We start from the raw sequence: 13,180 nt of genomic DNA, 5'->3' as shown, positions 1-13,180 counted from the left end.
GCTGGGAGGCCAGGGTGTTTGGGGGGCAGCAATATGTATAATGATGTCCCCAGCTGTAAGGGTTAGAGTAATGAGGAAGACTGTGCTAACTCCTTGAGAAAGAAAAGGATGTGGTTGCAGTGACTTGGGGGGCTGATAGATCACAGCAGATAAGATCTTGAAAGGCGGTATCTTTCCCCCTATACTAGGCTGCCTCTCAATGCTGTAAACCATAGCCTGGCTGGTGGTGGCTTCGATCTCTCCGACAAAACTGTCCCACTGGGTGATGATCCCTCCTGAGTCAGCAGAAATGGCCTAGAATCCAGGGAAGAAGCTAGGGCACTGATGCCTGGCATTTATTATATGCTAGTGATACTGGAGGCACTGCTGAACAGTGACAGGCACCTTTGGGAATAGTACTAACTCAGAAACAGCTCTCCTTGAAGTGACTAGAAATCCTGTTTGAACTGTGAACAGTTCAAGTGAGAAACCAGCCTCCTCCCCCAAATGCTCGGGGAGATGTTCTTGTAGGCCAGAGCTGTGTTAATAATAGTTGATTTTTCCAGTACCACTCAAATGCCTCAAGCTGTAAAAAAACAAAACACCCAAACCAGCCAGAAATCAACAATAGATTCTTTGAACTGATTCCCATAGCAAAGCAAGAACTGGTGCCTGTATTTTTCACATTGGAGCCAAGTGTTCCGAGCCCCGACACAGCTGCTCTCCTATGGGCTGTTCCTCAGCCTCCACCCCCAGCCCCAAGCTGTCCTTCCCCGATGCCTTCTGGTGGCACGACCTCGATCTCAGAGCATGTTGAGCTACATTTACATACTGACTCTCCAGCAAGTACCATGTTACTGTAGTAACTAACTTCAGTCCTTTCTATTTTCCCCAGGGCTGAGCATATGTACACCTCATACCCAATCTAGGAAGCTCAGCAGCTCAGTAACAGAGTAGTCCTTCCCAAAGCTTTATAAACTAAACATGAGACAAGCTCCAAAGAAAAGGATGGGTCAACTATGGCTCCTCTATGATTTAACTGGTCCCGATGTCAGAAAAATAGTGCTGAAAGTGAGACCCAAGAGGCTACAGGTCACAATGAATGACTTTCTTTCTTTTTTTTTTTTTTGAAGGTAATTGGGTTTAAGTGACTTGCCCAAGGTCACATGGCTAGTTTTTTTGTGTGTGTGTTAGTGTATGAGGCCAGATCTGAACTCAGGTCCTCCTGACTCCAGGGTCAGTGCTCTATTCACTGCACCATCTAGGCTCCTGCAGTGAATGACTTTCAAGATCTATATACCTAGGCCTACTCTCTCCCCTGAGCTCCAGGCCCACATCATCAAGTGCTTGTAGGCACTGCCAAGTGGATGCCCTATTGGCATTGTAAACTTAGCACGTGTCCAAGACAAACTCATTGTCTTCCTCTGCCCCCACCCCCCAAAGCTTGTCCAGACCTTCCTCTTTTGCTGAGGGTACCGTCATCCTTCTGGTTAACTCGGCTGGCAATCTGAGATGCACCCCTGCTTCTTTGCCCCACATGCCCAACCAGCCACCTGGTCTTGCTGCCTCTACCACTGGAGCAGCTCTCAGACGAGCCACCTCTCTCCTCCCCTGTGACCAAGGCACTAATTCTGGTCCTCATCAGCTCACCCTGGACCACAAGAAGAGTCTCCCTATGATCTTGTTGAGTCTCTCCCTCTTCTACACACCTGCCAAAGTGACAATCTAAGCGCTAGGTCCCATGTCCTCTGCTCACTACACTTACCTCTCAGACCAAATGCCCGTTTGCCACTGAAAGGCCTCCACAATCTCATACCAGCTCCCCTTTGAAGTCTTATGACTCCTACATGCTGCAGTCCAGTCACACTGGCCTTCTCTCTGCTCCTCACCTGGGGCCTTCTATCTCCCCACCTCTGCCTTTGCACAGGCTGTCCTCCAGTCCTAGAATGCTCTCCTTTCTCACCTGTCTCTGAGAATCTGCAGTTTTCTTCAAAGTCAAGAGGTGGTCTTTCCTTGATATCTCTGGCTGCCAATGCCTCACTTCCAAATTACCTTAGCTGTTTTGTATTGATTTATTTTGCATATACTTGTAGGTGTCTATGCTCCCTCCCTCTACTGAACATATGCTCCTTGAGGGCATTTGAGGGCTCCTTGAGATCCATTTTTGTCTCTGTATTCCCAGTACCCAACATAGGGCCTGGCACATGGGAGGCTCTCCCTCAATAAATGATTGATGGTGGAATGATTAAGCAATTATTTGAATACAGAAGGAACAAAACAATAAGCCCATTCCAGACCAGCAAATTTTGCTCTTACAAAGTGTCTACTAGACAAGTTTGCCCCTAAGCAGGGTTCTGTTTGTCCTACTGGGTTCACCCTGGCCTGAGGGACATTTGCCTTCCTATCAAGCTTCTCTCCAAGTGTGCTCACACTGACGTTGCTTATGAACAGCCATCACTAGCTGGTTCTCCTAACCAGCTCAGGCCTCCTCTGGCCATTCAGAATCTTCTAAGGAGTTTCTGCCAGCTGGAAGCTGCTACAGACCCTTTCCTCCCCTAGATCCTTGAGAAGGACAAGCATCAGCATTAGAAATCATTCAGAAATCAATCAAATCATAAAGCTCATACCTGAGAGAGGAGGAAACCCCATCCCTGAAACAATCTTATCTTTATCAGAGCACACCCTGGGCACTCAGCACAGCCTGGGCTCTGGACCTGAAAAGCACCGAGCTGCTTAACAACAAGTTGCCAACTTTTCAATAAGCCATCTTCCTTTTCTTCTTTTTCTTTCTTCCATTTTTCAAATGCTTTATTAACTTCTGATTTACATCATTCATATCCACCAGATTTGGAGTTACAAATTTTCTCCCCGTTTTTCCCCTACCCACCGCCCCAAAATAGTAGTCCCACAGGATATCCCCTCCTCCAATCTGCTCTCTCCCATATCTTCTCCCATACCCCCTTGGACTTTTCCAGTAGGGCATGGTGGATCTCTCTGCCCCAGTGCCTGTATATCTTCTTTCCCAATTACATGTAAGAGAGTATTAATAATATATATATATTTAAACATTTGATTTTAAAACTTTGAATTCCAGATTCATTCCCTTCCTCCCTTGTCACCCACCCTTACTGGGAAGATAAGTAGTTCAGTATAGGTTGTACATGTGTAGCTAATGCAAAACATTAACATAGTAGATATGTTGTAATAGACTGACTATATTTCCCTCCCTCCTATTCTACCTCCCACATGTTCTATTTTCTACTTTGATCCTGTCCCTTTTCAAAAGTGGGTGCTTCCAACTTCCCTCCCCCCCAGCCTGCCCTCCCTTCCATCATCCCCCCTCTCATCCCTTTCCCCTTCCCCCTTACTCTCCTGTAGGGTGAGATACCTTATTTAGTGTGTATTTCATTCCCTCCCCAAGCCAAATTCAATGGGAATAAGGTTGACCCATTGCCTTTTGCCTTCCTATTCTTCCCCTCCATTGTAACCATTTTCCCTTGCCTCTTCTATATGAGATAGTTTACCCCATTCTGTCTCTCCCCATCCCCTCTCATTATATTCCTCTCTCATCTCTTAATTTCACCTTTTAAGTATCATCCCCTCCTGTTAAATTGGTCCTGTATATATATGTAAACATATATATACACATTCACATATGTATTCATATACCCATGTACCCTTATATATAGATAGACATATATATATATATATATATTTCTATTCCCTTCAACTATTTTCATACTGAGAAAAATTTCATCAGTTACAATTATTGTTTTTCTACGTAGGAATGTTAATAGTTCAACTTTGATAAGTTCCTTATGATTTCTTTTCCCTGTTTACCTTCTCATGCTTCTCTTGCTTCTTGTATCTGAATGTCAAATTTTCTATTCAACTTTGGTTTTTTCAGCAAGAATGCTTGAAAGTCCTCTATTGAACTGAATGACCATATTTTCCCCTGGAACATGATACTAGTTTTGCTGGGTAGGTGATTCTTGGTTTTAATCCCAGCTCCTTTGACCTCCGGAATATCATATTCCAAGCCCTTCGATCACTCAGTGTAGAAGCTGCCAGATCCTGGGTTATCCTGACTGTGTTTCCACAATATTCAAATTGTTTCTTCCTGGCTGCTTGTAATATTCTCTCCTTAAGCTGGGAATTCCGGAACCTGGCTACAATATTTCTAGGAGTTTTCTTTTTGGGATCTTTTTCAGGAGGTAATTGGTGGATTCTTTCAACCTCTATTTTGCCCTCTGGTTCTAAAACATCAGAGCAGTTTTCTTTGAGAACTTCCTGGAGGATGATTTCTAGGTTCTTACTTTGATCATGGCTTTCAGGTAGTCCAATAATTTTAAAACTCTCTCTCCTGGATCTATTTTCCAGGTCAGTGGTTTTTCCCATGAGATATTTCACATTGCCTTCTATTCTTTCATTTGTTTGGATCTGTTTAACAGCATCTTGATTTTTCATAAAGTCATTAGCTTCCATTTGCTCCGGTCTAATTCAGAAGCAATGATTCTCCTCAGTGAGCTTTTGAGATTCTTTTTCCATCTGGCAAATTTGACTTTTTAAGGCATTCTTCTCCTCATTGCCTTTTTTGAGACTCTTTTGCCATTTGAGTTAGTCTATTTTTTAAGATGTGATTTTCCTCAGTCAGGCTGTTGACTCTCATTTCATAATTTTCTTGCATCGTTCTCATTTCTCTTCCCAATTTTTCCTCCACTTCTCTTATCTGCTTCTTAAGGTCCTCTATGGCCTGTAACCAGCTCCTATTTTCCTTTGAAGCTTTTGGTGCAGGAGTTCTGACTTCACTGTCTTCCTCCTGTTCCATGCTTTGATCCTTTTTGTCCCCAAAAAAGGAGTCTAATGTTGGAATCTTCTGTCTGCTTTGTTTCCTTTGCCTGGTCATGTCACCCCTCAGTCACTTGACCCCTGGGCTTTTTGCCACAGTAGGACTCTGCCACCAGACAGGGGAGCTTTCATCCCAAACGCTGGGGTTTTATCAGCTGCCAGAGGTATTAGATGGGTGCCCTCTCTGAGGCCTCCACACGCTCTGGCAAGCTGGACACACAGCCCAGGACCTCCACCCTAGACTGCAATCCAGATCCAAGAAGGTTAAAACAAGAGCAATTACCCCTCATACTGGTGCTTGGTTTCCCTACACTCTGCAGGCCAGGAGCTGAAGCTGCCATGCAGCGCTGGCTGGCTGTGCCAGGTGTCTCAGTGGCTTCTCACCCCAGGGGAAAAAGCCATGCACTCCCACTTACTGGGTCCCAAAGTCTAGACTGCACTGACCTCTCACTTTGTCCTTCACATCTTTTGTGTTGATAATTCTGGAAACGGCCACAGCTGCTGATGATCTGGAGTCCCTTGGGCCAGAGGCTGGTCAGACCCGCCCTGGTGCTAAAACCTCTGGCTCAAGCAGGCCTGGGCTCGGCTCTCAGAGCGCTGCACTGGCCAATTCCTGCCGGCCTGCCCTCAGTGGGAGGTTAGCTTCTCTGCGTCATTTTGTGGGTTCTTCAGCTCCAAAGTTTGTTCAGAGTCCCCTTTTTACACTGATTGGAGAAGGTGGAAGCCAGAGCCTCGTGGAGGTCCTGCTTCTACTCTACCATCTTGACTCCGCCCCTCAATTCTCTTCCTTTTCTTCTAATCCAAATTCTGCCTGTCCTTCAAGGCCTAACTTTCTCCAGGAAGCAGTTCTCAACAACTACCACCAATGCTATTTTCTCCTTCTCTCCCTATGTTTGAGCTAGGGAGGCAGGGGGAGGGTATCCCCTCCAACAGTATTATCACCATGTAAAACCACTATAGAGTTCTCTTGGGGAACTCCCACTTTATTCTACAGCATCTCTGACAAGGTGTCATCTGGCCTCTGTGTGAACACTTGCAAAGACAGGGAACTCATCACTTTGCCAAGCAGTCCTCTCCCCTGCAGGACAGTTCTTTCTGGTTCTGAGACCTTTAGATGTTAGTCTAGTCCTGGCCCTGGACCCCTTGGGCAGTAGGTATGGTGAAGTCTATGGAGCCTTTCTCAGAGCCATGTTTTCAAATGCAGAAGATAAAACACAAAAGATCACAAAAGGAAACACCACATACTGAAATAAAGGAGTCTTTTTTTCCATTCAGGTCCAGGGATCCCCTGAAATCGCTGCACAGACCCCTCTGGGGCCCACAGGTTACTCCCCCAGCAGCATTTCTAGGCAACATACTAGGCTTTATGGGAAAGTTCCCTTTCCCAAATCTCAGAATTGCATACATTCTTACCTTTTTAGAGTCCCACACTTGTTTTGAGAGGTTTTTGTCTGTCTCAGAGGTGGTTTCCTCCATTCCTGGGACTGTCAATAATAAGACTGGGGTTGGAGGAGTTGGGGGGAGGGGAGAAAAAAAAAAGGAACATGAGACAAAAGCTGTTAATAAATTGTCTGGGGGCACTACTTAAGAATCTTACCTACAGCAGCAGATTCTGTTCTTATTCAGATTATGGATATGCTGTAATTACTGAAACAACAATAACTCCTTTGGGCAAGCAAAAAAAAATTCTATAAAAGGATTTGGTACAAAAACCACAGAAACTAATGTGCATCAAAAGAGATGGAAAATGTTAAGTGCTTGAGTCTGCGAGACCTGAATATGTTTTATTCTCTGTTTAGCCCAATCTGACCCAGGAAGGAGACACCAGATGTGCTACTTACCGTTAGAACCCCTGGAACTGACCCTAATGCCAAGCAAGTGTGATGAGAGGAGGCAGACAGAAAGAGGGAAATTCCTACCGCTTGAAATTTGATGTCTGCTACAAGCTTAGTTGCTTCCTTTCATGAATTGGGAGGGGGCCCACTTCTAGGCCCCTCCTGCAAGAACCTCCTGCTCCTGGCAGGATGACTCTGCACATGAACAACAGAAGGAGGCTGCCGACGAATGGGACAAAGACTTCTTGGATCATGGTATCTCAGAGGCAGGGCACTGCAGCCACAAGGGGCCAGACTGGCAGGCTGAAGGAAGAGCCAGCTGTGGCTCAGTCCCAGCTGTGTGACTTCACATGAGTCCCCTAAACCTATCTGATCCTCAGGTTCCTCATTTATGGAATGACAAGTCTGGATGAAACTCGAAAAGAGGAGACAAAAGCAGAACTAGCCAGCAGTGGAGAGCTGTAAGGAGACCTCACACTGATTCACTGCTGATGTCTAGAAGGCAATGTATAATTGTGGGAGAAAAGTCACCAAATGCAGTGCCTCAAGGAAGTCATTCATAGGAGCACTTTCTGCAGCAGGGACAGCTAGATGTGCACAATGGGTAGAGCAGTAGGCCTGGAGTCAGGACAACCTGAATTCAAATCCAGCCTCAGTCACGACTCACTAGCTGTATGACCCTGGGCAAGTCACTTTACCTATGTTAGACTCAGTTTCTTCAAATGTAAAATGTGAGTCATAATAGCATCTACCTCCCAGGGTTGTTGTGAGGATCAAATGAGATGGTTATCTGTAAAGCACTGAGCATAGGACCCAATACACAGAAGGTGCTTAACAAATGCTTCCTTCCTTCATAAAAAAGGAAACAAAATGGGGTCCACTGATTTGGGGAATGGCTAAACAAAATGTTTCTGTACATGAATGTAACAGAATATTATTGACCTGTAATAACTGATGAAGGGAAGGAATTTGGAGAAACATAGGAAGGCCTGTATGAACTTCCCAATCTCTCCCTGTCTACAGGCTCTTCTGCTCCCAAGTCTTCATTCTCTTAGAAAAAAAACCCCAAACTTCCCAAAGGTCTATCATCCCCTCAAACAAACATCCTATATCCCTCCTATATCCTCTACCCCCTCACAGCCAAACTTGTAGAAAAAAGCTGTCTCTACTCATTGCCTCTTCCTTCTTCCTCTTGCAATCTGACTTCTAACCTCATCGATCAACATTCTTTCCAAAGTTTCAGAAATTTTTTCATTTTTTAAAAATTCTGAACTTAACAAACACCAAGTAAAACCAGCATTTTCCCACACAAGAATCTCTATTATGTTGCTCTCTCCAAAGGTAGCAATGGTCTTAACTGCCAACTCTCATGGCCTCTTCCCAGTCTTCATCCTTCCTGAAGCAGCCTGTGACTGCTGATTCCCTTCTAGATGCCTTCTCTTCTCTTGGTTTTTGCAATGGTCTCTTGGTTTTCTTCCTCCCTATCTAATCCTTCCTGGTCTCCTTTGCTGGATCATCATCCTCTATGCCCCAGTGCTCTGCTTTGTGGGTGCTCCAAGGTTCTGTCTTAGGCTCTTTCCTCTTCAAGGTGACCTCATCAGATTGCACAGGGCCAATCACTGTCTCTACACTGATGACCCCCAGCTCTTACTGAGCTTCAAGGCCATATTCCCAATGCCTGAATGGTGAACTGAACATTGGACACTGGATACACATTAGTTATCTCAAACTCAAGAGTGTCCCAAACCACCTCATAATTTTTCCCCAAACCCATACTTGATCCCCTAACTTTTCTTTCTGCTGAGGGTACCACTATTTTTCCAGTCACTGAGGTTGGCAATCCCAGAGGCGTCCTGGACTCCTCTTCCTCTCCTTGGCCTTGCTGATCCAATCAGTCACTAGAGCTTATCACTTCTCCCTCGACCACATCTCTGCATCTCTCTTTTTCTCTATTCATCCTGCCACCACCTGGGTTCAGGTCCTTCTTACTTTCACTGCCACAATGGCCTGCTGGCGGGTCTGCCCACCTCAAGTCTCTCCAAACCAGTCTCCATACACATGCCAAAGGGATATCCTAAATCACAGCTCTGATCATGTCATTCCCTTACTCCACTAACTCCACAAGCTGGCTCCACCTTCTCTTTCCAGCCTTATTATACATTACTTCCCTTCTCAGACCCTACAGTCCAGCCACCCTGGCTTTTGTGCTCATCCTCATACAGGTTACCTTTGCAAGGCTGACTATGAGTCCGCCCTCACCTCTGCCTCCTTCTTCTTCTCCAGGAGGCCTTCCCCAATCTTCCCCCTTGTAATTACCTTGTATTATGGTATATGCTTGTCTCTGTGTATGTTATACATGCTGTAGATTTCTGGAGGGCAGGGAATGTTCCACTTAGGACCCTGCATTCCCACATCTAGCACAGTACTGAAATGCCACTTTCTACAAGAAGCCTTTCCCAAACCCCCTTAATGCTAGTGCCTTCCTTTGTTAATTCTCTCCAACTTACCCCGCACATATCTTGTTTGTACATCATTGTTTTCATGTTGTCTCCCCCATTAGACTGAGAGTCCGCTTCAGCAAAAAGAAAAAAAGTCTTTTGACTTTCTTTGTATCCCATGAGCTTAGCACAGTGCCTGGCATACAGTGGGCACTTAACAAAAGTTTGCTGACTGACACATGGTAGGAACTTAAGGAGGGGAGAAGGCAATAAGCATTCAGATAGCACCTCCTACACTAAACATTTCGAAAATATGATCTTATTCTATCCCCAATACAATCCTGGGAGGCAGATGTTATTATTACACCCATTTAACTAAGGAAAACAAAGGCTAAGCAATGTGCCTAGGGTCACACAGCTAGTAAGGCCAGATCTGAACTCGGATCCTCCTGACTCCAGGCCCACTGCTCTATCCACAGAGCCTCCAGCTGCCTCTAAGTCAACAGAAGCTGGCTGACAGACTGATATAATAATATTAAAAAAAAAGAAAACTAAGATGAAATTTAACCCTGAATAAATGTAATGATGAATCTTGGACCCAAAGAATACATGACAAACTCCATCTCCCTCCTTTCAGGGGAGGTGGAAGACTATGGATGTGGAACACGGCACACATTGTCAGATTTACTCATTGTATTGGATGATTTTGCTTAACTTTTTGAAAAAACTTTGTTTTCTCTTCTTACAAAGAAGGGCCCATAGTGCAGGGGGAAGGAGAAAAGCTAAATCCAGAAATGAATGTGATAAAAAAAAAAGCATCAAAAAAACTTTAGAAATACGTGGGGTTATAATACTTACAATATATAACATATATAATACATATTATAGCTTATTAGATGTATAATAATATGTAGCTTATAATACTCTGTCTTTTTCTGGGGAAGCACGTCAAAGAAAACTCACTGGTTAACAGTAGCTGCCAACATGAAAAAGTAATAACGTAAAAAAGTAATACAAGAACAATAATAATAATGCTATAAAAATTTAGCACCTGCCAAATATCTCACAAGACATGGGCCTGGTGGCTAGGATTATGCACCAGAAACTTACTCCCCTTCATGGTCTGACAAATAACTAGAGAGACCTCAAAATTCCTGAAGATTTTGACCAGTAACTTCTGCTGGACCCAGATCATGGTCACAGACTATAAAACTTATGAATAAGGATGTTAATAACTCTCATCATTCCCAACCCTCCATCTTCAGCTAACATGGAACAGAAAGCTTTCAAAGGAGGGAGTAAGAGAGCAGATGCAATGCTGTGGTTGCAGGACAAGGGGCTGTAACATCCCCAGTCCTCTCCCTGAGCCTCTGGAGAATAAGCTCATAGCCTGATGCTTTTATTCAACTACAAAAAGCAGGTATTTTAGCCACCTATTCAGAAGCCTGGAGAATATGGAATATAAAGGAGTAACAGCCACAGAGCAATTTGTCCCAGGACATTTCTATCTGAATCTCACATGCAAATGAAATAATAACAGTAATAAAGATAATGATACCAGTAAGAGCAGCAAGAGCAGCCGCCTGCACAGAAGTCCTCCTGTGTCTGAATACGCACTGAAGCACGCTTTTGTTACTTTATTATTCCTGGTTTTTCTTTATTATTTTTGGTTTGCGTTTTCTTCTGTAACGTGCCTAATATGGGAATGTTTTGTATGACTGCACGTATATAATCTAGGCCAAATTGCCTGCCTTCTGGAGGATCGGGGAGAGGAGAGAGGAGTGGAGAGAATTTGGAACTCAAGATTTTTAAAAAATGAATGTAAAAACTGTATTCACGTGTAATTTAGAAAAAATAAAATTAAAATGTAAAGATAAAAATGATAAACATTTAATAATTACACACAATAAAAATAATTAGCGGCTTTCATATGCAAAAAAATCACCCTCTTTGGATGTCTCATTGTGATGGGGAGCTGACTGGACTGTACCAACAAAGACCAAGCTCTAACAGGTCCCATCAAGCAGGAAAGGCCCAGGAACAGGCTGCGTATTTTCTAGGGATTACCACGGGCCATTTCAAAGAGGATTGTACCAAATGAATTCCATCTGCTGAGGCAGAGGGGCTACAACTGGTGCTGGGAGAGGAAACACGCACAAAGACAAGAACACAGATGCCTAAACTGCTGAAGAGAGTCATGACAAGGTTCTCATTTCTAGAGTGTTCCAAGCTGCATGAAGCATTCTGGTGACAAAAGCCTACGCTCCCATTTTATAGGCATGGAAACTGAACAGAGGGGCAACATGACTTGCCTAGGGTCACACATCTAATTGTGGCAGCCAGAATTTGAACCTAGGCCTTCTGACCTCAAGCCCACCCAATGTTCTTCCCATGACACTTTCTACCTTTCCAAAGTACTTGTCTTCATCGTGTTAAGTAGTTTATGATAATCTTGTTTCTATAATGAAAATTTCTCTTCTTAAAATTTTCTGCCTTTTCTGAGACATAGGAGCAAAACTGCATTAAAAAAATAGACACTTCCCCAACCGAATGGGGTTCTTGCCCATGCTTTGATTTGCAAAAATCAACCTGCATATTTACACATACATTGTGATCAATAGCATGGAAAGGAAAACGTTTCTTCCTTAGCAGCACGACTGTAGGCCTCATAAGTCACTAACTGCAAGCACTCAGCTTTCAGAGATAACTGAGCAGGTAGGCTTCCCGGGTCCTGGTGACTCGCATTTACCTCTCTTCTGCTGGATGTCTTGGGAGCCCCCTGCAAAGGAGTCTTGTTGGGCAGGTGTCATGGTGCTCTGGTGGAGGGCAGAGTCAGAATTGGTCCTGGCAGAAGACGAAACAGACTGTTAGCTTCCCCAACTGCAAAGAGAATGAACTGGCAGGGCCTCTCCCTTCCCTCTCTGCCAACCATGACCCCACTGATCACCCCATTGAACCGAAGGGGGTCATACTTCACTTCTGTCCAACAAGCACATGCCCAGCCCTGAACTGAGGCCACAACAGTCCTCACCCTCCAAAGGCTCACATTCTATCAGGAAAAAAATAAATGCAAAAGACAGAGAAAAATTCTTGGAGGGGAGGGCACTAACCCCTGGGAGAATATAGAAAAGCCAGGTATTGGAAGGTGGCACCAGATTGGACACTTGAAGGAAGCTGGAAATTCCAAGAAGCAGAGATGAGGAAGAAAAACACGTCCCACTGCCCATGTAAAGGAACAGAGATGATAGGCCAGTCTGGCTGCAAAGGGGACTCTGGCCTGGGCCCTCTTCTCTTCTCCCTCTGTACTTCATCCCCTGGTGATCTCATCAGCTCCCAGAGAGTCAATGATCATCTCTGTGCTGATGGATCTCTGATTATTTATTCAGCCCTAACCTCTCTTCTGAGGTCCAGTCCCACATCTCCAATGGTCTTCTGCACATTTCACACTGGGACTGACCTCATGATCTTTCCCCTCAGACCCTTGCCCCTCTGGAACTTCCTCCTTGCCATCAAGGGCAGCATCATCCTCCTGGTTCCTCAGGCTGCTCACTCTCTCCCTCTATTCAATCAGTGGGCATGGCACCATCTCTGGCACCATCTTGGCCCCTTCTCTCCTCTGCCACTGCCAGAAAGCTGAAGCAGGTACTTTACACCTAGACTAGGGCAAGAGCTGCTGCTTGCTTGGTCCGTCTACCGGAAGTGTCTCCCCTCCCCAGTCTGTCCTCCACTTGGCTGCCAAGTTATTCTTCCTAAAGCACAGGTCTGACTATTGTCTTGTTTGGTTGTTTCAGTCATGTCTGACTCTCCATGACCCCAGATGACAGGGCTAAGTGACTTGCCCGGGCCAGGGTCACATAGTTACTAAGTTAAGTGTCTTAACCCTGTTTGCTTCAGCTCCTCATCTGTAAAATGAGCTGCTTGAATCAGTAGCTAGTCAATTCCCTTGGTGAACCCCTAAGAAAAATCTCTCCCAAACCACTATAAGGCTGTCATTTTCTGCAAATGATAATATAGACATATCTATACCTCTCTAATTGTAGACATATTTATACCTCTCCATCTCAAAGCAGATACCAAAAC

At 44.6% G+C, this 13,180-nt stretch overlaps 1 protein-coding gene across 6 annotated transcripts in view; it reads right to left on the bottom strand.

Moving 5' to 3' along the window:
- The window catches only part of CRTC1 (CREB regulated transcription coactivator 1), a 135,545-nt gene that overhangs the window by 33,298 nt on the left and 89,067 nt on the right, over nucleotides 1–13,180 (bottom strand). For all 6 annotated transcript variants that reach the window (XM_069067227.1, XM_069067328.1, XM_069067368.1 and 3 more), the window contains 2 exons: nucleotides 11,850–11,944; nucleotides 6,241–6,326 (listed from right to left, as the gene is read on the bottom strand). In XM_069067227.1, coding sequence (XP_068923328.1) covers nucleotides 6,241–6,326; nucleotides 11,850–11,944 — 181 coding nt within the window. The remainder of the gene's footprint in view (nucleotides 1–6,240; nucleotides 6,327–11,849; nucleotides 11,945–13,180) is intronic.

Source organism: Petaurus breviceps, unplaced genomic scaffold (assembly GCF_028583685.1).
Source record: "Petaurus breviceps papuanus isolate PSGF00001 unplaced genomic scaffold, PetGlider_PUasm1.0 108, whole genome shotgun sequence".
In the NCBI taxonomy this organism is placed as follows: Eukaryota; Metazoa; Chordata; class Mammalia; order Diprotodontia; family Petauridae; genus Petaurus; species Petaurus breviceps.
The sequence above is the reverse complement of the archived record's forward strand: the minus strand, read 5'-3'. Positions and strand labels throughout refer to the sequence as shown.